We start from the raw sequence: 25,219 nt of genomic DNA, 5'->3' as shown, positions 1-25,219 counted from the left end.
ACCATTTCTACCCTATTTTCTATGAAATATGCTTCATAAATTAGAAAAAATTGGAATAATATTATATAGATTATATTTAAGATTAAAATGGCAAAACTTTTATAGGCTTGATAATGTAATTTTCCCTCCATAATACTAGTGCAAGCTAATAGGTTAAGGAAGTATAATGAGGCTCTCTACCAATCTTAGTGTTTGCGTTTGTGAATATCAAAGCAAATACGCCTCTCGGCTGGGCGTGGTGGCTCACACCCATACTCAAAGCAATCCCAGCACTTTTTGAGAGACTGAGTTAGGCGGATCACCTGAGGTCAGGAGTTGGAGACAAGCCTGGCCAACATGGTGAAACCTCCTGTCTACTAAACATACCAAAATTAGCCAGGTGAGTGGCACATGCCTGTAGTTTGAGCTACTCAGGAGGATGAGGTGGGAGAATCGCTCAAACCTGGGAGGCAGAGGTTGCAGTGAGCCAAGATCATGCCACTGCACTCCCAGCCTGGGTGACAGAGTGAGACTCTGCCTCAAAAAACAAAACAACCCCCACCCGCAGAAAAAAACTGTACCTCATAGTTTACTCATTACTTGGTAATAAAGTATTTCATGCTCCTAAATAATTTTATTATTTTATTTGCCTCTTGATGTTTGATTAGTTTTTGATGTCTACATGGGTAATACTCTCTACCATAACACATATATTTTTATATATAATATTTATAAATTATATATATAGTACTTCTCCTCCCTATAATTTTATGTCTCAAAATCAAAGGAAAGCTGTCTTTTGGAGCCAGTAAGGTGCCTCTAGGTTCAAATTATTTGATTTACAATCATCAGGTTTATAATTTTGTTGGCCTTCTCTTTAATAAAAAGGGAAACACACAAAAATTGAGAATATGAAACTGCATTCATCACCACATGCCAACAACTTCTTTTGCATTTTAATTTGATTCTGATTACCTGGGTCTGATACCCATGTGACAGCTTCAAACAAATTTATGACTGAGGAAACAGGAAAATAATAATAAACAAAAGGTAAAACGAACAAACAAAAGCATTCACTTTGCAGGAACTGATGAAAATTCTGGGAATTTTATTACCTGGAATGTTTGCTGATCTTATGGGCAGACACAAAGGAATAAAGTGTTCATGTTGACATACTTCTTGAAGAAAATCAAATTTATACTGACACAAGGTCTGAAAGAGAGGCAAACTAAATGACTATGACTTACAGGCCACAAAACTGAATAAAAACAAAGAAACAAAATCTGCACTTGAATCTTATCCTTAAAAAGAAAAAGTAGTTACCGTACACTTGTGGGACCACTAGGTAATTAAGTTGAAAGGATTTTATCCCCTCTGAACTCTTAAGCTCCCTACTTTTGGAAACTGGTCACCGCCTCCTCAGGAAATAATCCCATTTGTAACCTACGTGTAGCGTCTATGAGATAAGATCCTACTGAGTCATATTTTGTAACTTCTTTTAGCATGTACCGTGACACATTTATTCTGAAAAAAATTTCTGCTGTAACACATGCACAGAATTCTCTCAAAGACTACACTCAGATAATGAAACAGACCTCTACAATGAGCTCCTACCATCCAGAGCTAAGGAAGACAATGGTGTGTATCACATAAAATTAGAGTGAAACTCTGTATGCTACATGTTCTCATAATACATTATTTAATTCCCCTTTCCTCCCTGCCCTTGGAAATAAGTCTGTCTTTCTAATAATGTTTGAGTTAGACTGAGATAAATGGAGTACAGGCACGGTCAAAGTCTACTGTAACACAGAAGTAAAGAAAACCCACATCAGTAGGAAAAATTAGCATGTTCCTAACTGCTCTATTTTCACTCTTACGCATGCTAAGTAACCATGTTTTAAGACTAAGTTCGATGATCATCATTATATTCATTAACCTCAGCTCACCAAATAAAATATGTCCCATTTACTCAGATATTTTAGAATTATATCTTGTGGCAACTTTAGTTAATAATTTAAAATACTGCCATTTCTAAAAGGATAGTATTTGGCTTAAACTTTTGTACGTCAAAGTGAACAGGAACATTATTAAATTATATTTTAACTATTTTACACTGAGAACATTCTCTTTGGTCTTTGAAAATATATAATTTAGGTCTGATGCAATTAAATGGATATTCTGCAGATTTCATGCATGAGAGGAGCACAAATGAAGAATATACTTTCAAAAAATATTTAGAGGGAGAATTGGATTTTCAAAACCAAATGACATAAAATCATGTAACTCCAGTCAAAAGTAAATCTCCACTGCACCCCATCTCCCAAAAATAATGTTTAAGCACCTAAGCATGACATGAAAGGCTGTAAGAATCTCATTATTTATTTTTGGCTGGTCTAAATCTATTGTACTTTTCAAATACCTAGATAATTTCCCCTTGAGGACTGGCCTTCTTCACAGTGGGTAAAGGATAACAGAGAATTGTTAATTCATATGCCCTGTCTTCCCTCCTTAAGAGGCAAGCATGTGATCCAAAGCAGGCTGCTCACACACTTCCTCTATGGAAGGTGAATCTGAAGCAGAGTGTTGGGGGGAGAAAATGGCTTCAGTTGATTCATTTAAGCAGATGCAGCAGCACCCTGGCCAAATGGTTCTTCATTTGCAATTATTGTCAGGCCCCACATAACATTTTGGTGAAAGACCATATATACAATGGTGGTCCCATACAATGAAAACAGAGCTATATAATGGAGTAGGATATATACCAGCTGGGTTTGTGTAAGTACACTCAGTGATAATCACACAGTGATGAAATTGCCTAACAATGCTTTTCTCAGTACGTGTCTCTGTCATTAAGTGACGCATGACTGTATTCCTTGTGCTTGAAAAGGCTTGGCCCCTGCTCTTTTCAAAGCCTGCTTCTGCAGCTGCTTCATCAATGCTGTTTACTCCCAATACCTTCCCAGTCAATTCCCTTTTGCTCAAATTGGAGTCAGTTTCTGTTGCTTGCAACCCAAAGAACAGTAATTGATCCAACTTTCATCATCGGGCCCATTTCCAGTCTAAGTTCTCTCCAGCATATGTCATAACCATAGCTCAGTGGTTCTCAAACCTGGGAATGCGTAAGAATCACCTAGAGGTCCTGTTAAAACAGACTTTTGGGCTCCATTACCAGCAGTTCAGTTCCCAAGTGATGCTACCTCTCTGGTCTAGGAACCACTGCTCTAGAGTTCTCTTTACATCTCCCCAACATATACCCGTATTTGGGTAGGGCATTCAACTGTCCCATTTTGCCCAGGACTTAAAGGTTTCCAGGTAAGTAGGACTTTCAGTGCTAAAACCAAGCCAGTCTAGGGCAAACTGGACTGTTGGAATTGTAGCTACAAAGAGCCATTCTCTTCACCACCCACAGGAAATAGAAATGCAATGTAAACACTTTCATTCCACTCTCCTTTGTCCACATTAAGGGAGGACTTGGTAGGCATACTCAGCAGATGAACCATTAAAACGCTGCCTCTCCTTGGCATAGAAATCACTTTCTGATACAGAGAATGGATAGGTTAATGACTTAAGCAGGTATCCACAGAGACTACTTTATTTATTTATAATGCCATAGTTTAGAAAACGATCACTCCTGTACATGGTTCTTACCTTGAGGTCACCGGAGGAGAACATGCTGATGTAATTGTTGACCATCTTAAACACATATCCTCGGTCCATAAACGTAAAGCAACGCTAAAATAGATACAATTCTAAATTCAAACACTTTTACTTGAAGAATCTATTAAAGATTTTAGAAAGTATGATTAAATATATTGAGGTAAAATAACACTGAACTAAATGTGTTGTATAATTAGGTATTTTAGAAATCTAAATACGTATAAGCAGTCATCCACATATGGCAACTAAAATAACGAAAATTTATATTAAAAATGAAAATAAAATGAGGCAATATACTAACACAGAATAGATACATTTAAAAATTCAGAAGAAAACAAAAATTGAAAGAAAAACAAAATGAAAGTATAACTGAACAAAACAAAAATATCCATCAGAAAGCTACAAATCTATATTTATTGATTTTATAAAATGTCACTGGAGTTTGCAATGAAATATTATAGCCCCTTCTTTTTTATACAGAAAGCTTTAGCTTTCGGTTGTCTACTTTTTTAACCACTTAGTTACATTTTATTATTTTCTTTTAGTAATTCTATTTCACACTTCTGGGGTTGTAGATCTTCTCCTGTACGCACTGGGTCATAAGGAGGAGTGGTAGAGATGGGTCAGGAAAGCTTTTTAAATCTCACTGGGCCCTTTCAACAGAGTAGCTCCTCTCCTTATCAGCTGAGGAAGCTTGCATTTGAAGGGCGAAGGAAGGAGATCTTAAGATTTCTATCAGTGAGCTGCTCACTACCTTTCTTATTCTGTGGTCAAATTTCGCTTTACTGTATATCAAGGACAGTCTTAAACAGTAAGTAGGCTCGGAGGAGCACTTGCTATCTCTCTAAAAGACGGATGGTCCTGTAACCAGTAACCAAGCTACCGTGGCCAAAGACTGCACAGGCAAAGTGTGGAGCAGGAGGAAGGGACCATAGTTCCCAATGTAGGATCTGGGGAGGCACTAGAGCAGGTGCCTCCCGTAGTGAATCTGCAGCTCATCACTTGGTGTGTGAGTCTCATTCTATTCACCCACCTGGGTGTGAGTAAACATGCTGCTTGGGAAAATTCCACAGCTAGTGTGGAGTGCTTCTTTCTTGTCCAAAGAGTCCAGGATGGTCCAGTAAAATGGTTTTGCATTCTTGGAATCTCTCCTCAATTTTACTCACAACTCTCTTTTCTCAGACAGGACTACACATAAAATCTTACTATGGAGAGGGGACCAAGTGAAAAGTCTCCTCTTGAAATACATTTGTGTGTAAACAAGAGCTATTTTCTCCAAAGTTGTTCTTCGAATTGTTAGGTCATTTATATTGCTGTTTTGTTTTTCCTTTCAATTTTTCTTTACTTTCTTTTGAATTTTTAAATGTACCTATTCATGACTGTGTTAGTACATGGCCTCATCTATAATTTCACTTTAAATATAAATTTTAGTTCTTTCAGTAATTCTTCCTTCAGTAAAAAGTTAATGGCTTCCGAGTCATCACATGTCTCAATAGAATAGTGGGAGAGAGGTAGACACCACAGTATAATCATAGCCTAAAAAGACAGAGCCAAGTGGGGAGGGGGGAAGGAAAGGGGCTTTGGTGCCTTCTGCACTGAACTGGCTCCTGGCACCCATGTCCAGTCTCCCAGACTCTCCATTTGCAGGAGGAAGTCCCAACCTGGCCACCCTTGGAATATCAGGGGCCCTGCCTCATCTTGCAGAGGAGAGGAAGACCACCAGCAGATCTCTATGCTCTAGAAACTTCCCAAGAAAGAGAAGGAGAAAAGAGCCCTGGGGAAGTCTTTGGCAAAGATGCAGGGCTGTTTGACTGCATGAAGGAGGGACTGGTGAGTCCCGTCTTTGAACTAGTCCAAAGCAGGGATGGTGACTGCTACATCCCAGAGACTGTGGCGGCTACTCTGCAGATAAGACCTGTGAACTTTGAAGGAGACCTGTCTCCAGCACTCATAAATGGGGACTGTGGGGAGAAAGTGGTGCTGGGGAGTAGAAGAATCAACTTGAGGTTTCTTGACTGTGAAGAAAGACCTTCTATGTGGTCAGCTTGGCATCCTCTTTCCAAGGGGGCAGTGAGGGTGAAAGGGGGTCATTTCTAGGGTGAAAGGTCTCCAGAGTCAGCTCTTTTCCTGCAAAAAGCCCTCCTTCATGTCTGGCTTCACCAAGTATAGTGTGTCTCTCTTGCCCTGGGCCCCCTGGATCTGATCTGTCCTAGCATCTTCTTGACCCTTAGGGGCAGTGGCTCTCTTGCTTATGGATGAGGCCTGGAGGGGCCTCTCTCATTTTGTTTTAAGATAATTTATATTCATCTTTTATATTAATAGAAAATAAATTATAGCAGGTTTTGGTAAACTATGGCCCATGGGCCAAATCTGGCCCACTGCCATTCTTTTTTTAAATAAAAATTTTATTGGAACACAGTCACACTCAGTCCTTTACATAATGTGTATAGTGAATTACTGTTTTTGTGCTGCAATTGCAGATTTGGGTAGTTGTGGCAGAGACTGTATGGCTTACAAAGCTGAAAATATTTAGTATTTGGCTCTTTACATAAAAAGTGTGCAGACTCTTAATTTAGAGGATAACTTATACCCTACCAAACTTTTTTCACAGTTTGGTTGAATAAACTAAGGACCAAATATTCTAAATTATCTGTTAAAATATATGATAATAAAAAATTTATTTATTTTATTTCACCAACTGTGAGAGCAATGAGAATTTTACTTCACAATTGGTTGGGAGATGAGTTATGAACCTTCACATTTCAAAACAAACCACATGAATGTCTTGTCCTTTCCTTATATAATTTACAAAACCACTGCCCCCCCCCCCCCGCCCCGTTTTCTTTTTCACCTTGGACGCTTTTCCTTTGCCCCCGTGTTAGACCTTTAGCTCATGTGCCGCCAGCAGCAAATTTTGCACAGAGGAGCTCTATGGAAAACATTCATTTGTTTCAAAAGCACAGACTATTCAAGCCAAGTAGAGGAGATATGAAGGGTTTTCCCTTTTTAGAGACTTGCTTATCTATCCTTATCTGATATTTAGAGAGAAATACCACAGATGTTTCTTTAAACATATTTTGCTAACAAACCAAGTCTCTCTCTAACATTAGGTGATTTCCAAGTGGGTTTCAAAAGCTCATTGAAACAAAGCAGTGGTTAGTCAGGCGAAAGGGCTAAAAGATATGGCTATCCAATCAGGAAAATAAAAATCAGAATGAATCTGTCTTTGCTCCCATCTTGGTATTGTGCTTCATAAACAGAGTGTCTAAATAGGTATGTTCAGATAAGTAGAGCTGTGACCCAGGTGGGCGGCAAAAAGAAAAATGACAAAAGCTGCATTCATTTGAATCCTATCTACTTCACTGAGAGAATAGTTGAGAAATGTACCAGCTTTTTGGCATAATTGCTGAAAAAATACTACTTTCCCATAATGTGGGCTAAGGGAGGCTACCTTTTAACGCAGAACATTTTTACATGCCCACACACTGGTTCCCAGACATTCTTCTTGATTCTTGGAGACCAATTTTGAGCAACCCGTGGAGTGACAATAATATTTTAGTTGTTAAATTCCAATGTTGACTAATTCACAGTAGTTGGCTGCTAATGTAGACTTCAGTAACAAAAAGAGGTAGCAGTCATTTGAAGCCCCAATTGAGCAAACAACTACTGTTTGCTGGAAATATAAGAGATTTATGACATCAGCACTGGGAGTGGGCTGTGTTGAGCAGCTGAAAATTCAAACGTATTGGACTTGCACCAAATGACGATGTTCAGTTTTACATTTTCAAAAATCACTTTCTTTTCCTTTCTTTTTTTCTCTCCTAGTTCAAATGATTCATCTAATACGTGTTCCAATTTTGTTTTAATTTTATGTGTCAAATAAATGCCATTAAAACTTCAAATTAGTAATAAGGAGGGCAACTATGGGGTCTCTTCCCTTTTTTAGAGACTTGCTTATCTCTCATTTTTTTGTAGTTTAGGGAAGAATATTTCAGATGTTTCTTGCAATATATTTTATTTGCAAACTGAACTATATATAATTCTTTCTAAGTTTCCTAGTAAACAACTAGCATACCAATAAACTTTATTCCCATAGGTCTTAAAATGTGGTAGAAAACTACAGTAATTTTTCCCCCCTGTAAACTTTTCCCCTTTAACACTTATTCTTGTCTCTTTCTGGAAGCAAGAAAAAAGTAAAAATCAGAGACAAAACCTTGAAGAAAAAAATAAATTCAGGGTAAGAACACATATAGTGTATAATTTGAAATAGTTTTTAACACATTAAAAAAGAAATTAGGCTGGATTAAAGCTCTCCACTGACAAGTTGGGCTCGTTTTCCACTTCTATAGGCTTTTAACTATATATTATTAGCATTTATTTATACACTCTCCCACCCACCCATAGGTTCTGGTGACTACCATTAAGAAACAAGTCAGATGACTTCATAAAGGTTACAGTAGTCAAGAGTTAGACAAAAGAAGGAGGCACAGAAAACTATTATCTTTCTAACTGCATGCATCATCTGTTAAATGGTATACTGTAATTATGTATCTTAGTTTTTTCTTTGACTTTGCGTTTCTTTCCTCTCAGCTCAATATAAATGGTTGTAACCCAATGAAATATAACTAATTTCCATACATATCCAGTTTAGTAAGTAGTTGCTCAATACTTTACTTGATAATTTTTCTTTCATGGGATCAGTGTGATCTTTTCATAATGTAAAAAACAGCCTGGGTCAAGCTTGGTGGCTCACACGTGTCATCCCAGCACTTTGGGAGGCCAATCGCTTGAGCTCAGGAGTTTGAAACCAGCCTGCACTACGTGGCAAAACCCTGTCTCCACAAAAAATACAAAAATTAGCTAGGTTTGGTGGTGTGTGTCTGTGGTCCTAGCTACTCAGGACGCTGAGGTGGGAGGATCGCCTGTGCCCACAGAGATTGAGGCTGCAGGGAGCTGTGATCACGCCACTGTGCTCCAGTTTGGGTGACAGAGTGAGATCCTGTCCAAAAAGAAAGAAAGAAAAAAAAAAGAGTCTGGAGATAATAAACAAAAATGCTAAATTCCTGAAGGTTTTCCCAAAGTGGCTATTTGGTATCACTGTCAGACCTAAAGCCATTATAACATCACTTTCAAGGGCAGAAATGCCCGAGAGACTATTACTGCTGTAGTGCAGCTTCCCTTTTAAAAATTTCATTTTTTCTCTTCAAATATATTTAGAAGTACTATGATTTGACTACAGTCAAATGGATACTTTGCTCTAACCTTAGTTTTCTTTTTTTTTTTTCTGTGAGACGGAGTCTCGCTCTGTCACCAGACTAGAGTTCAGTGGTGTGATCTCAGCTCACTGCAACCTCCACCTCCCAGATTCAAGTGATTCTCCTGCCTCAGCCTCCCGAGTAGCTGGGACTACAGGCACGCGCCACCTCGCCCAGCTAAGTTTTGTATTTTTAGTAGACACGGGGTTTCACCATGTTGGCCAGGATGGTCTCTATCTCTTGACCTCATGATCCGCCCGCCTCGGCCTCCCAAAGTGCCGGGATTACAAGCGTGGGCCATCGCACCCGGCCCTCTAACCTTAGTCTTTATTCAATAAAACTTCAAATTGGAAAAAAGAAATTAAAAAGTATTTCAAGCAGGAAAGATGTATAAATGAAAGTTTTCATCTAACAGTGCTGGTTTTGATTTTTCATCATACATGAAGATGTGAACTGATGAACGTTTAGACTGTCTTGCATCCACCAACACGGGGCCTTGAATAGAACTGTGATCTCATATAACTGTACCTTGAGAAATCTGGCAACGCTGTGGTTTGCCCTTCTCGTTTCTTCAAGTGCATCCTTGTATTTCCAAATCACATGGTCGGATAGGACCATGACAAGATTGTCCAATTCATTTTGATAAGATTCAGGAAATCTCTGAGGCCGGGGAAGCTAAGGAAAGAATGGATTATTTCTTTATAACGTGGCATGTGAAATATTAAGCCGAGGAAATATCAATTGAAATATTTCCTTTATTTTATAGGTCATCAAATTAAAAGAATCCTTTTGAAAACTTGAAAGCAATAATAAAATAAAAGCCTTTTAATTTCAAGGTCATGATTTCCATCATTTTTATTTAATGTTTCCTTCAATTTTGGTCAATTAAATTTTCACATTATAAAAAAAGTCAGTCATAAATGTTAATTGCAAACTATTGAAACAATGTAGCAATGTACAAAGTAAAACGTGAACCTTTTCTGTGACCTCTCACATCTTACTTCTCCGCCTTCCCTCTCAGGGAATAGCTACTATTAATGGTTTAATGAACATTATTCTAGATATTTTGGACATGTAGTTCTCTATTTTATTTTATTTTATTTTATTTTTATTATTTTTTTGAGATAGAGTTTCGCTCTTGTTGCCCAGGCTGGAGTGCAATGGCATAATCTGGGCTCACTGCAACCTCCGCCTCCTGGGTTCACGCGATTCTCCTGCCTCAGCCTCCCGAGTAGCTGGGATTACAGGCGCCTGCCACCCGCCCAGCTAATTTTTGTATTTTTAGTAGAGACAGGGTCTTGCCATGTTGGCCAGGCTGGTCTTGAACTCCTGACCTCGGGTGATCGACCCACCTCGGCCTCCCAAAGTGCTGGGATTACAGGCGTGAGCCACGGCACCTGGCCCCTCTATTTCGTTTTAAAATAAATTATTTTGATTTTTTTACAACTAGGAATTCCCCCAATAAACAACTCTAAGAAATTAATAAATGAATAACTGAATGAGTACAGATATTGGTTTGAAATGTCCTCTGATACATGGTGAGTCCCAGCTAGTTTTAACCCCTTGGTCTTAGTATAAGACACAGTTAAGAGGCACCAGTGGAACCTCACAAGTCAAGATAAAGAAGGGCTTGGCTGTGAGATGACATTACATCCACTGAATAAAGCTCTGTGGATCCCAAAAGACCATTTCAGGTCCAGAAATCCAGCCCTCCTGTTTGGACTTCTGCATGTGAAGACAATGTTTGAGGCAGCTGAGTTCTTCCAACCCAGACTCTGCCTTTTTTTTTCTTTTTCTTTTTTTTTTTTTGGAGACAGGGTGTTTCTGCGTCACCCAGACTGGAGTGCAATGGTGTGATCTCAGCTCACTGCAACCTCCGCCTCCTGGGTTCAAGTGATTCTCTCACCTCAGCCTCCCAAGTAGCTAGGACTACAGGCGCCACAAATAGCTTGGGGAAAGTTTACTATGAATGCTTTGGTGTCAAAAGATAATATCAGGGCTGGGCACAATGGCTCACGCCTGTAATCCCAGTACTTTGGGAGGCTGAGGTGGGCAGATCACTTAGGCCCAAGAGTTCCAGACCAGCCTGGGCAATATGAAGAAACCCCATTTTACTAAATATATATCATTATCTATCTATCTATCTATCTATCTATCTATCTATCTATCTATCTATCTATCTATCTTCTATCTATTATCTATCTATCTATCTATCTATCTATCTATCTATCTATCTATCTATCTAAAATTAGCTGGGCTTGGTGGCCGTGCTTGTAGTCCCAGCTACTAGGGATGCTGAGGTGGGAGAATCACTTAAGTTGGGGAAGTTGAGGCTGCAGTGAGCTATGATTGTGCCACTGCACTCCAGCCTGGGCAACAGGAGTGAGACCCTGTCTCAAGGAAAAAAAAAAAAAAAAATGGGCCAGGCATGGTGGCTCATGCCTGTAATTCCAGCACTTTGGGAGGCCGAGGTAGGTGGATCACCTGAGGTCAGGAGTTGGAGACCAGTCTGGCCAACATGGTGAAACCCCATCTCTACTAAAAATGCAAAAATTAGCTGACTGTGGTGGCATGCGCCTGTAATCCCAGCTACTTGGGAGGCTGAGGCAGGAGCATCGCTTCAACCCAGGAGGTGGAGCTTGCAGTGAGCCAAGATCGTGCCACTGCACTCCAGTGTGAGTGACAGAGCGAAACTCGGTCTCGAAAAAAAAAAAAAAAAAAAAAGATGCTATCAGGTCTTTTCCCACTGTGATGATTAGAGATGGTTAGAGAGTGAAAGGTACAGTGCTCCTGAAAGAAAACTAGGGTGTGAGGGTTACCACTGAAGGGGGTCGTGAAAAGCATACCTCAATCGGGGAAGACAAACTGCTGGACACAACCATGCTGGCTATTATCAGTTCATTTATTCTTAGGCTGCTCACAGGTGTGTTTTGTGACCTGTCTATACAAGCAGATGCATATTGGTAGGAACTAGAAGAGAATTTTAGTCCAATCCACTCTTCTTACAGATGAGAAAACAGGCACTGAGATGTGAAGCGTCATTTCCATCAGCTAACAAGTTAGTGACAGAGCAGGAATTTCAACAGTGAGGTTTCCTGACCCCAGTAGAGCTTAATGACAGAGAGAGATGAACCATTTTTATCTTTGTGTTAGATTTTCTCTCCCTCCCAGGTAAGAGGCTTTCATCTCCAGGAGTGGAAAGCAGGTACAGCAGAAAAGCAAACACAGGATTTACGAGTTAAGAGTTATGGAACTCTACAGACAATTAAAGGTCCAGCAAGGCATTTCTGTCATACTAAGATCAAGGCCGTGGTTAGAAAGACCTGGGGCCTAGAGCATGGATGAGGACCTCTGGATGGATGACTCTGAGGAAGTGGATCTGCATACTTCCCTGAAGCCTTAGTGCTAGCAGAAGTTTAATTCCTCCCCATTAAGTGTCAGCACTCTTCCCATGCAAGATGATATTGCAAAGGCTTCTCCCTGCTAGAAATCAGGCAAACCCTTGAGGAGTTGTCCCGCCTCTCCTTCTGGTGATCAGGATAATACCTGGAGGTTAAATCCTAGCTTAACCCAGCTGGGGGCTTGCTGGTCCTAAAAAAGCAAAAAAGAGAATACACCCAAAGGGGCTATAAAAATTAGCTAGCATGTACCACCAGGAGGTAGGGCAGAACCTCTGCAATTGGACATTGAAGATGTGGGCCAGAAAGTAAGGGCAACTTAGAATACATTGACATGGAGGTGCTTTTTCAGAACATGCGATTAAATAAGGACTCACGGGATGAGCAACTCACTGCTAGGGTTGCTCTGAGAATCCAGAGATGGCCTACTTTAAAAGTGAAGTGGAAATGTCTGGTTGTCCTGGCAGAGGATAGAGGAAAAAATAAAGAGGTGGCGGGAGATGGATATGCGGGAATGGATATTAATTGAGACCGGAAGATCCACCAGCGTATCAATTTCCCCAGGCAGGCCCAGAAGACAGCATGCACCACGGCAATCAAGAAGGTGCTGGGGACCAATATCGTTAAGAAAGTCAGGGGTGTTTCCCATCTGTTAGCAGGAGCAGCAGTCACAGCGTTGGCTCATGAGCAGCCACGGGGATCAGGGATCACCAAAACAACAGAGGCCATGTGCTGTGCTTCATGTTAGGAGCCAGGAGGCTGTGAGTATCATGACAAATGGTAAGACTGGTGGGGAAGCCAAGAGGGACCAACTCTCAGGGAGTTGTAGAGCTGGTTAATGATGCCTGGAACTCCTCGGGACAAAACAGACAGCAACCAGCAATGGTGGTACATCATATTAACAAAGAAGGCAAGAATGGGCAACTGGAAGATGAGAATGTTCATTCTAATGAATAGTCATGGTTCCTTTCTCTGTTCCTGGACCTGAGTCACAATTCAGATCTGGTACACATTGACTGAAGAGGTGATGGAGTCCCTAAAGGAAAGCCCCCGCTGCAACAATGCAGTAGGTACATAGTGTAATGAGTCTATCATTTCTTCTCCAAAGGGCCCTGTAGCCATTTACTCAGGCTACTATACACTGAGGAGAAGGGAATACAGTTCAAAGACTGTTGGACACAGGATCTGAGTTGACACTGATATCCAGAAATGAAAAGCATCACCATGTCTGTCCTGATAGAGTGGGCACTTACAGGGATTAAAAGTGGAGTCCTGACTAAAGTTCTGTTAACAGTAGATCCATTGGGTTCAAAGATCTCCCCCAATAGTCATGTAACTGGTCCCAAATGTATAATTTGTATTAATAAAATTGGCATTTGGAGTAACCTTTCATGGGGTGCTTGGTCTGTGGAGGTAGCCTAGAGGGAGAGGCCAGGTGGGAGCTTCTGACGCAGCTTCTCCCCCACCAAAAGAATAAATCAAAACAATATCACTGTCCACCACCAACCCCACCTCATGCAGCATTGTTCTGATTTACTCTCCACGTGGGGCAAGGGCAATGCCTACCCACAGTGGGGGCTGAGAGAAATGTGTGTGGAACTCAGGTGATCTACTTGGCTGCTTCTTGGTCTTCCTCACTCCATTGTAACTGTGAACGGCCACATGTACCAACTCTGGTGTGAGTAGAGTATGACGACCCGAGGCTGAGACCACTCTAGAATGAGGGTTTGGGTTACATCACCAGGTGAGTCACCAAGACCTTCGGAGCTGCTAGCTAGGGTGAGAGGGATCTAGGATGGGGAGTTGTGACGGGAGATGATGAGTAATACGTAGGCTCCTGAAAAGCCATGGCAGGGGCTGTAGTTAATTCCATCAGGGTCCCTCTTCTAAGCTTCCTTACTTTCAGGAGGAGAGGCCCATGGGAACTGTGGGGAAGCAGATTCATGAACATGTACAATATGTCATGCAAACTTGGACTGTGGCAGCCAGGAATGTGCATCGCTCAAATGTTCCTTCAAGACAGAATCTAGTGGGAGGACTATAAAGAGCTGCTGTATCTTGGGATCTGCTCCAGCATTCATGCCAAGGCTACCCTCTCCCCAGGCTGCTCCCAGTCAATAACTTAGCTTGTGGAGGTCCTAGAGTCAGATGGCCTCCCCAGTGCAGGGTTCCTCTAATGACAACTCTTTGCTCTCAGACTTCCCATCAGCCCAGCTAAAACCTTATCACTGTGAGACTCTTCCTAGCCAATCCTCCTTCCTTCCCCCTTTTCATTTACAGGCATCAGACTTTCCCATTTGTTTTTCCTGTTCCTTTTATCCTTTATAGTTACTTCCCTCCAATACATCTTTTGCATTTCCAATATTGTCTTGGTATCTGCTTCTGAAGGGCCTCTGCAGATGTACACAATCATTTCTCCTACTTATAAAGTAATTATTGTAAATTGCTAAGGTTTATAAAGCAAATAAAAATGGAACTAATGACAGCATAATCATTAGTGCAATTGTTGGATAATACTGTAAACATATTATAATATTATATTACTGATGTTCTTACCTGGATTTTATTTGTGTCAATCAAGTGCTGTGCCATCGATTTTAGGATAATTGCAAAGAAGAACCAGGAATGCTATTAGGAAAAAAAAGGCAACAAGACGTTTATTATCCTATGGTAAAATAATGATAATTTTTTTCTTTGTAATATGTAATATACTATAACATTGTTATGTTAAAATATATTCTTTGAAACTAAATGAATTAGAGCAGTAAAATATTCTCTATTATAGTGGGATGATTTTTATCCCACTATAAAGTGGGATAAAAAGTTCTAGTGGTAAAAGTAAATGTCAGACATTTCAGTTTCTCAATCCTCTCAAAAAACATTTAAACTAAAACAAGTTACAAGTTTACTTGGCATGACTGACTAAGCTGTTATTTTACGAAATATTTATTCAAGGGATGTTCTAGTTGTTTCACTTAGTGAAACAAAACTAAACAAACTTTTTTTTTTCTTTTCTTTCTTTTTTTTTTTTTTTTTTGAGATAGTCTCACTCTGTTGCCAGACTGGACTGCAGTGGTGCTATCACGGCTCACTGCAGCCTTGAACTCTCCGGCTCAGGTGATTCTCCCACCTCAGTGTCCTGGATACCTGGGACTACAGATGTGTGCACCATGCCCAGCTAACTTTTTGTGTTTTTTGTAGAGACAGGGTTTTACCATGTTGCCAGGCTGGTCTTGAACTCCTGGGCTTAGGTGATCGTCCTGCCTCAGCCTCCCAAAGTCCTGGGATTACAGTTGTGAGCCACCAAGCCCGACCTAAACAAACTTTTTATTGTACTAGACTCACCCCTAAAATTTCAAAGTTTAGAGGCAAGGGTGAAAATGGAAGGTCATATGTCTAAATATCTAGAAGTTGGAAGTCAAGCTGAAAAGGTGTTAAATAAAATATCCTCCTACCTCAACAAACAAAACTTCATAACACCTTGGAATGCCGCACCAGTGTGTGAGGTCCTAGGGGGCACAGGGCCTGCCCTAACCCTTTTCTTCTTCCCGAAGGCTCTGTCCTCCCCCTTGAGGGGCCTGGTGCACATGTGTTAAGTACTTTAAAAAACAAAGCTTCAAAACTTATGTCACCTAAATAACTAATATCTCAAAATTATCTGCTCATGCCAGATTTCGTCATGAAATAAATGCAGGCCCAATGATAAGAGCAGTGCACACCGGTTCCTACTTAGGACTTTGCAGAGGTAGGACCTTGTCCACCTGAGCTCTTTTGGAAACTGTCCAGCCTGCACATCTGAGTGCTGTCCACAACCCGACCCTCCTCCCTACCACAAGTAGCTCCTTAATGGGGTCTAGGGTTGCACTCAGGCATCAAGTCCTGTCCTCTGGAGGTCTGGAGGGCTTGGGACAGAGATTGAAGCAGGCCTGGGATTCCGCCTATAGGACCTTCAGCAAGAGGGTCTTGGGGTTCCTTACAGGTCTAGAAGGGGAGGTAGGGGCTCCTGGTGGGCTTATTCTCTTTATTCTCTTAGCTCCTCTTAAACCTTGGCCTAGGAGGATGGGTGCAGTATGAGAAAAGCAAAGCACATACCAGGATGGGCACCCTTCTTTCTTGGGTCTAGGGGTGACACTTAGCTACAAAAAGTCATATTGTATATGTACAGTTTCAAGAACGCACCCCTTGCATCCTCTCTGCTTCCCACCCCTTCCACCACAGTAACAGTTTTAAATTCTGTGCTGATCATTCCCTTTACTTTACTTCACAATTTTGCTATGAATACTTATACAATGAAGGGATATTTAGTTCATCTGGCCACTGAACTTCATATAAATGGAACTGTCCTCTATGTATTCTTCTGAGATTGCCTTTTTCATTCAACAAACTGTTCTGTGGTTCGTTTATGTTGAAGCATGTAGCTGGGGGGATCACCTATGGTCACCACATGACATGTATAATCACCGTGGACTTACCTGCTCTACTGTCAGTGGGCATTTGGATTATATCCTGTTTTAAGCTCATACAAACAATGCCGCTATAAACTTTTGACAACATAGTCCTAATTCCGGAAGACTGGCTCAGATCAAAAAGAGAAGGGATTGATGTTCTACAAAGGCAGCTATGGCTTAATGGAGTGATCACTTCTTAGTAAGAAGAAATGGAAATGGCTACCAATACTATTCTAGCACTCCAACAGCATTCTAATGGCTATTAGAAGTGAAACATGTTGTTAGGAATATGAATGAATCCCAGGCACACTGCTGCAATCCTCTCTCCCTAATCTTGTCCAAAATATTTTTAGCCATCATGTCAAGTGTTCCAACATTTGTCTCTTAATTCAACAGACTTCTGCCCCTCTCCACCCCTTAGCGCTCTGGTCTGCCTCCACTATTTTCCTTGAATCCACCAGCACTAATGAAATTGAGCTTTTACTTGTTTACGTCTGATGACAGATGAAGCCTTGACTCCTCTACTGCCCTCTCCACACATTCCCTTATGTGTCTGCACACTCCACTGCCTCCTGTCTCCTGAAACCCACCCGCCCCGCCTTCCAGAGCACATGGTCCATCATTAGCACAATCTCCTGAAGATGCAATTCTTCTCTGAGCATTCTCTTCACTCCGTATTTTAACTGAGTAGCGACTCTCCCCAGAGGATCCTGCTTCTCTGATAGCCCCTCGAGTGGTTGCGGTCTCCATTTTTACCCCACTGTAGTCGATTCTCAACACAGCAGTCAGAGGGATCCTTTTAAACCAAGGTCAGCTTGGTTTAAAACATTACTCCTCTGTGCAAAACCTTCCAATGACACAAATCTCAGTTCTGCTCTGAGTGGGAATGCCAGGCCTCTGCTAACTGCCAAGCCTCCAGTGGCTTCCATGACTTCATCTTCCATCTTTTTTTTTTTTTTCTTTCTGCTCACTTGGCTCCAGCCACAGTGTCCTCCCTGTCTCCTGCAGACACACCAGCCGTGCTGCTGCCTGATGACTTCATGCAGGTCTTTCCCTCTGAGCATCTCCATGGCCAGCACCTCTTCACCTTCACATTTTTTTTTCTTTGCTCAAGAATTACCTTCTCCATCAGATACATCCTGACCACTCTATTTAAAACTTCAACTCTCCCCTACACCTTCAGTACTCACAATGCCCAATTCTTACCAGTTCTATAATTTTTCCAATGCATCTTCTTTTCTAACATACAATGTCTGTCTGTCTGTCTATCTATCTATCTATCTGTCTATCTATCTGTCTGTCTGTCTGTCTATCTATCTATCTATCTATCTATCTATCTATCTATCTATCTATCAGGTCTTGTTGCCCAGGCTGCAGTGCAATGGCATGATCTCGGCTCACTGCAACCTCTGCCTCCCGGGTTCAAGCGATTCCCCTGTCTCCACCTTCTGAGTAGCTGGGATTACAGACGCGCACCACCACTCCTGGCTAATTTTGTTTTTGTAATTTTAGTAGAGATGGGGTTTCACCGTGTTGGCCAGGCTGGTCTTGAACTCCTGACCTCAGGTGATCTGCCCATCTCGGCCTCCCAAAGTGCTGGGATTACAAGGGTGAGTCACCGCACCCAGCCCATTCTACTTTTTTGTATGTTGTCTTGATATAGATCTCTTTTGCTTAGTATCTTTATATGCTAAGTTTCAATATGAATCTTAATGCTGGAAACTGAAAGAGAAACAGTCTACATCAATGACTCCTATCATTTTCCAGGGATAAGCGTGATCCATGCCTAGTACTCACATTAAAGGACCATCTTTAAATTCTTACCTTTAGGACATGCTTTACTGTTGTTGAGTCATTTGATTTCAAAAGACCAGTCACATTTTTAGCCAGTTCCTCATGTACAGTCCTCTCCTTGCATGCCCTGGTCTTGAACACGAACTGAAGAAAATCCAAAAAGTGAATAAAGTTAAGTACTTTGAAAAATGAAGCTTCAAAAACTATGTCATGTGAATAACTCATATCTCAAAATTATCTGCTCATGCCAGATTTTGCCATGAAATAAATGCAGGCCCAATGATAAGAGCAGGACACACCTGTTCCTATTTAGGGCTTTGCAGAGGTCGGGCCTTGCTCACCTAAGCTCTCCTTGAAACTCTGTAGAAATCAAGAGAAAGAGCCAGAGAGCCATTTAACACATTCAAGGAAACATGGAGGGCTTTGACCCACCTACTTAGGACACATTCCCCTTCTCCTTCCTCCATTGGTAACAGGTGGCATGGTAGCAATTCTTCATCCTGAAAGGGTAGAGCACCCACTCAAATAGCCAAGTGGGGAAGCCGGTGCCTTCCAGAGGCCAGTAGGTGAGCTCCCCACAAGCCCAGGGTCTATCATCCCATGCTTAGACACATCTATCAAGGCGTTCATGAGCATTGGCCATCAGTAAGATAACAAATGCTGCATACTTATTTTTTTTCCTCAGAAGATTGGTTTTGGCATGCACCACTGAGTGCATGTAATGGCTAGTTTTCAGTATTTCTTCATCTCTTAAGAATATCAGTATCAATTTAGGCACATACATAAAGTTCAAATATAAAATGCTTATTACTGAATTATAATATTTCACTTATGAGTTGGGTTTGCCTCATGGAAGGACATTTCTTCATAATTTTCACAATTCAAATTTCACTATAATTGAGAGTGAAGGCAGGAAAGAGAATGAATGGCTTAACACAGAGGCACATTAGCTTTTGGATCTGTAACTGTTTCTTTAAACTTTGTAGCACATTGGCAACCTAACTTGTCTTGGTGGAATTGACTTCTCCAAGCTCATCTCAGAGAAGAAAGATGAAGTTAATGGATGCATGAAACTAGATAAAATCAAGAGTAATACAATTTTTCCCTCTCATGGATTATACCTCAGATGAGAGTAATGTCATCAAAGAGCTCATGCCATGCACAGTTATTTAGCCTGAAGGGCATTTAAACTGGCACTGAAATATTATTTTAAAATTTTGACTATAACCCATCAGTGCTACAAATCACTGTTAACCATGGCATTTAATTAGACTGGCTTTAGCCACGCATCTTTGAAAAAGACATGGTGTATGTGTGCATTTTGAATATTGTAGATGAAGTGAGTTAGCAGCATTTAGCACCACTGAACTTGAAATGGTGTTTAGATAACTTCTGAATAAATACAAATTGCAGTGAATGTCACATCTTTCGAGGACATTCAAGCATGCACTGAGTCCAATCACAGAATGATAGAGGTGAATGTTCCTTTGGTCATTTCATCTCACATTACAGAGGAGAAAACTGAGGTTCAGAGAGGCTGACTGCTCCGGTCTAGAATTGACTAGAATCTAGTCTCTTACTTGCCAGCTTAGTGTTCTTTCCAGAGTAAAATGCGAGTTGATTATATTTATTAGGAGGTATTTGTTTTAGGTATGTTAAACTTTATTATAAAATTGTTATCGGCCTAAAATTCCACATAGGTGTATTTTTGGATTTAAATCACTTAAAGCAAGCTAAGTAGATAATCTCCTGTATTATAAAGTGAGATGGTCCTGTTGGGTATTTCAGATATCCTGGTTAAAAATAAGGGTCACACCAGGATGCATTTCTAATACATTTCTCCAGGAGCATCATCGGTAGAGAGTCTGAGATTTGAGGTACTCACAAAGAGCTAGCCTTGGTAGTCACAAAAATAGTCACAACACAGGAGAATTCTTAAAGTAATTTTCAATGATTTCACTGACATGAGGAAAATAATATGTGTTGAAATGGAGATGCCTGTGTATAAGATGGATCAAGAACTTTTTTTCTCTTTCTCTCTCAGTCCCTTTAAGGATTGAAATGAAACATTGGGGTAAGCATTGAGAGGGTGAAACCTCTCTAGGTGATTCTGTTGAATGGTAAATTCATCGATACTCTATAAAACGAAGCTATGACCCTATCTTAGAGAACAAACTAAAAAGGCATGTGTAGGTGGAACTGGCTTTTTGCAACTGAGATGTGGATCTTATTGGGTAAAATTATACCATAGAGAAATTATTGTGAAATAAGTATTTTCGGCATGTAGCCTATGTTTAAAAAGGGCACACACTCATGCTTTGGTATTTGGGAAGACAACCAACATTTCTGACAGATAGAAAACATATGGATATAAAAATTGTTAACGAAAAAAATTTCCTTCCAGATGGTATCTTAGAGGGGTTCTCTCCAGAATGCAATTTCTGGTTACTTCCTTTTATGGGAGTGAGGATTTTTTTTTTTTGAGATGGAGTCTCGCTCTGTTGCCCGGGCTGGAGCGCAGTGGTGCAATCTCGGCTCACTGCAAGCTCTGCCTCCTGGGTTCACGCCATTCTCCTGCCTCAGCCTCCCGAGTAACTGGGACTACAGGCACCCACGAACACGCCTGGCTAATTTTTTTGTATTTTTAGTAGAGATGGGGTTTCACTGTGTTAGCCAGGATGGTCTCAATCTCCTGACCTCATGTTCTGCCCACCTCGGCCTCCCAATATGTTGGGATTACAGGCGTGAGCCACCACACCCAGCCAATTTTTTTAAAAAACAAGTTTCTAGACATTTTGAATATGTGAGTATCTGTCTGTGCATACATATTAAGAGAATATAGTTTTTTGATGAAAAAGCTATGTCTCAAAAAGATTTAATCTATGCATAGGAAAAAAAATTAGAGATTTAGGTCCTCTATGTATTATAAAGTAATTTAAGATACTCTTCTGTATTTCTGGATGGGTTCTTTCTTTTCATTAAAGAGGATGACATTTAGGTGGGAACTACGAAAACGCAAACATCATCACAAGTTCACTGGCATTAATCCACAGGCCAACTGGAAATGAGAATAGAAGCATCTCTGAGTGAACACTTGACATAGGACACTGGAAGAAGCAGTGCACACTGATGGAATGGGCAAGTGGTTCATGCCAGAAGATAAAGGACTTAACATACCAGAAGCAGGTACAAATATACAGTAACTGGGAAAATGAAATAATGCCTGAGAAAACAATAGAAAGAGCTAAGAAAGCATTACAGAGGAAACACAGAACATTCAACAAACCAATAGGAAAGTCTTCCTTAAATTAACACAGGAATCTCATTTACTTGTAATGTTGACTTCAAAAGCACGGCACTTGAGTCTTCTCCTCTATCTTTTTCTTTCCTCTCTCCCCATTTAATTATTTATTTGCACAGGTACACATCACTTATACATTTAAAAATTCACCTCGCCCATTAATGCAAAGAGATGGAATTCTAAGTAGCTAAGGGGAATTCCTGATATTACTGTGATGGGCGCCACTCAGTTAAAGGGAGAAAACTTCCCACTTACTGCAGACAGGAAATGAGACAAGCCACACAGCACAAGGGATATGAGCAATCTCCAAGAGGCATTTCATACCTTAATATATGACTGGACAGAATGATCCAGCTGTTCGTCATGGCACTTGGCCACAATGTCGGTCAGAACCCTGGAAAAGCAAAGCTGATCAGTGGCCTTTCTGGAGAGGGCAGGAAAATCCCGCTTTAGTTTGTCATTACAGTGCTTCGTAAATTGGGTATTTAATAGTTACCGGGTGAATGAGTGAACCAATCTCTGACTCCTTCCTTGCCCTTCTCACCCCCATATCCAATACTGGGCATTTAATATCTGTAGCATCGATGACCATTTCCATCGATGAGCCATTTCCAACTTTGAAACTTTGAAACACAAAGATATAAGTACTATTGTAATATCACAATGGAGACTTTTTGTCCAAGTTGAATGTGCTAATTATGGTCTGTGCATTTTTGACATTATCTTTTTGCAAAAGGGATTACTTTTAGTGCCTAATTAAAATTTTAGACTTTTAACTTCAAATTAATAATCATATTTCATTTGAAAAGGGCTTGCCTTCCGACCTATGGGCAGTATATATGCTTTTGGAAGAAGTAATTAGGTTAAGATGCAGTTGGTTTGTTTTGCTTTGTTTTTCCCGTAGATGGGTTGGGGTTTCCAGTAGCAGTGATGGTACAGGTGGATCTTTTTTCACATTAACACTACTATAGCTCCATGGCTTTTTTTCTTTTTCTGGCTTTTTTTTTTTTTCTTTTTTCACATTAACACTATAACTCCATGGCTATGGTGCTCAGGAGTATCTCAGAATTTTCAACAGATCTATCTGCTGCAATATTTAGGAGTCTTGCCAACACAGACACACATTCACATGCTGAAAAGAGCATGAGTTGAAGACACAGTTGGGGACTTTTAATGTGGGTCTAGAACTGGATGGTTGTGGAGCCATTAGAGATATTTAAATTGTCCAGAATTTCAGGCTCTGCTTTAAAAACTAGGCTAAAAATCCCTCATTCAGAAAGAGGTCAGTAACAGGCCTGTGAGTTAGCAAGATACTGGAAACATTTCAATGCCAAAAGTAACATTTTTTTTTTCCCTAGAATGCTATGACTAAGTTTTTTCTAAAAATGAACAGCACAAATATAAATTTAATAATTAATTCAAAACACTATCTCTATAAAGAAGAAACTGTGATTTGTGAAGGCATTGGCCAGATTAGAGATGTTGGAAGAATTCAGTATAGCCAAATTTAAAGTGAGAACAGTTTAAAAATTTAATATTTTAAAAAAGGTTCTTGTGGGAATGCAAAATGATACAGCCACTCTGGAGAACAGGCACTTTCTTACATATCAAACATGCAACCACCTTGTCTCCCAGCAATTACACTCTGGGCATTTACTTCAGAGAAACGAAGACTTATGTTTACACAAAACCTGTACGTGAATGTTCATAGCACTTTTATTCATAACAGCCCTAAACTAGGGACACTCCAGGTGTCCTTCAACAGGTGAATAATTAAACATATGTGGTGCATCCACATCATGGAATACTACTCTGCAATGAAAAGGAGTGAACTACTGATAGATGCAATGATCTGGATGAATTTCCAGAGAACTATGTCTCGTGAAAAAGCCAATTTCAAAAATTTATACTGTATGATTCTACACCTGTATGGAAGATGTTGCCAGTGAGGAAAACTAGGTAAACGGCACATGGGAAACTGAATTATGTTTTATAATTGCATATGAATCTCAAAATAAAAAGTTTAATTTAAAAAGCAAAGAAAAAGAGGTCTAACACTTTACTACTAATAATAAGGTATTAGAAGGTAAGGAGTCAAGAGTGGAAAATGCTTAAATTAGAGATGTGGGCTGGGCGCGGTGGCTCAAGCCTGTAATCCCAGCACTTTGGGAGGCCGAGACGGGCGGATCACGAGGTCAGGAGATCGAGACCATCCTGGCTAACATGGTGAAACCCCGTCTCTACTAAAAAATACAAAAAACTAGCCGGGCGAGGTGGCGGGCGCCTGTAGTCCCAGCTACTGGGGAGGCTGCGGCAGGAGGATGGCATAAACCCGGGAGGCGGAGCTTGCAGTGAGCTGAGATCCGGCCACTGCACTCCAGCCCAGGCGACAGAGCGAGACTCCGTCTCAAAAAAAAAAAAAAAAAAAAAAAAAAAATGAAGATGTGTTCAAATGAAATGTAAACACACAACAGTAGATGACTGTTTAGTTGTAATTAAGAGTTTGTATAACTACAGATTATAAAGTCTCTTCTCTTAAGGTTGTGTTATGGATACCTGGTGACAGTTGTAGTTATTTCATCTTCCTCATTCTGTACCAGAACTTTGAAGAGCTGATTCAAAATTATAGGCAGAAAACTCATGATTGCATGAATCTTTTCCACATTCAATAAGTTCTGTAGTAAATTGGCAGAATAAAAAGGATATCAATTAAATTTGAAGCATGTCGTAGATTCAAGACCTGAAACTATAAAGCTATGAGAAGAAAACATAAGGAGAAAAACTTCATGACATTAGACTGGGCAATGATTTTTTAGATATGACCCTCAAAGCTCAGGCAGCAAAGTGAAAACAGACAAATGGCACTATATCAAACTAAAAGGTTTCAGCACAGCCAAGGAAACACTCAATGGAGTAAAGACACAACTTTACTCCATTGAATGCAGGAAAACATTTGCAAACCATACATCTTAGAACGGGTTAACATTCAAAATATAGAAGGAACTCAAACAACTCAATAGTAAGAAAACAACCCAATGAAAAAGTGGGTGAGGAATCCAAATAGCCATTTCTCGAAAGAAGATGTACAAATGGCCAACAGATATATAAAAAATGTTCAACATCATTGATCATTGGAGAAATGCAAATTAAAACCACAGTGTGATATCACCTCATATCTGTTAAAATGGCTGTTATCAAAAAAGGTGAAAGATAATAATTATTGGAGAGGATGTGGAGGAGAAGGAACACTTGCACATTGCCGGTAGGAATGTAAATCAGAAGAGCCACTATGGAAAACAACACGAAGGTTCCTCAAAAAATTAAAAATAGCACTGCCATATAATCTAGCAATCCCACTACTGGATGTATATCCAAAGGAAATGAGAT

At 40.3% G+C, this 25,219-nt stretch overlaps 1 protein-coding gene and 1 long non-coding RNA gene across 7 annotated transcripts in view; one reads left to right on the top strand and one right to left on the bottom strand.

Moving 5' to 3' along the window:
- Positions 1-25,219, bottom strand: part of DOCK10 (dedicator of cytokinesis 10) — a 280,307-nt gene that overhangs the window by 49,466 nt on the left and 205,622 nt on the right. For all 4 annotated transcript variants that reach the window (XM_030916199.1, XM_030916197.1, XM_030916198.1 and 1 more), the window contains exons 24-30: positions 24,389-24,507; positions 22,157-22,226; positions 18,562-18,675; positions 14,846-14,917; positions 9,420-9,566; positions 3,628-3,711; positions 1,095-1,191 (exon numbers count right to left, since the gene is read on the bottom strand). In XM_030916199.1, coding sequence (XP_030772059.1) covers positions 1,095-1,191; positions 3,628-3,711; positions 9,420-9,566; positions 14,846-14,917; positions 18,562-18,675; positions 22,157-22,226; positions 24,389-24,507 — 703 coding nt within the window. The remainder of the gene's footprint in view (positions 1-1,094; positions 1,192-3,627; positions 3,712-9,419; positions 9,567-14,845; positions 14,918-18,561; positions 18,676-22,156; positions 22,227-24,388; positions 24,508-25,219) is intronic.
- Positions 1-25,219, top strand: part of LOC115893188 — a 346,813-nt gene that overhangs the window by 233,634 nt on the left and 87,960 nt on the right. Inside the window, exon 6 of one of the 3 annotated variants that reach the window (XR_004053132.1) lies at positions 21,585-21,717. The exons of the other annotated variants lie outside the window; for them this stretch is intronic. This is a non-coding gene — a long non-coding RNA (uncharacterized LOC115893188). The remainder of the gene's footprint in view (positions 1-21,584; positions 21,718-25,219) is intronic. 3 annotated transcript variants of the gene reach the window in all.

This window comes from Rhinopithecus roxellana, chromosome 14 (assembly GCF_007565055.1).
Source record: "Rhinopithecus roxellana isolate Shanxi Qingling chromosome 14, ASM756505v1, whole genome shotgun sequence".
NCBI classification, from domain to species: Eukaryota; Metazoa; Chordata; class Mammalia; order Primates; family Cercopithecidae; genus Rhinopithecus; species Rhinopithecus roxellana.
This window is presented reverse-complemented; position numbering and strand designations above follow the sequence as displayed.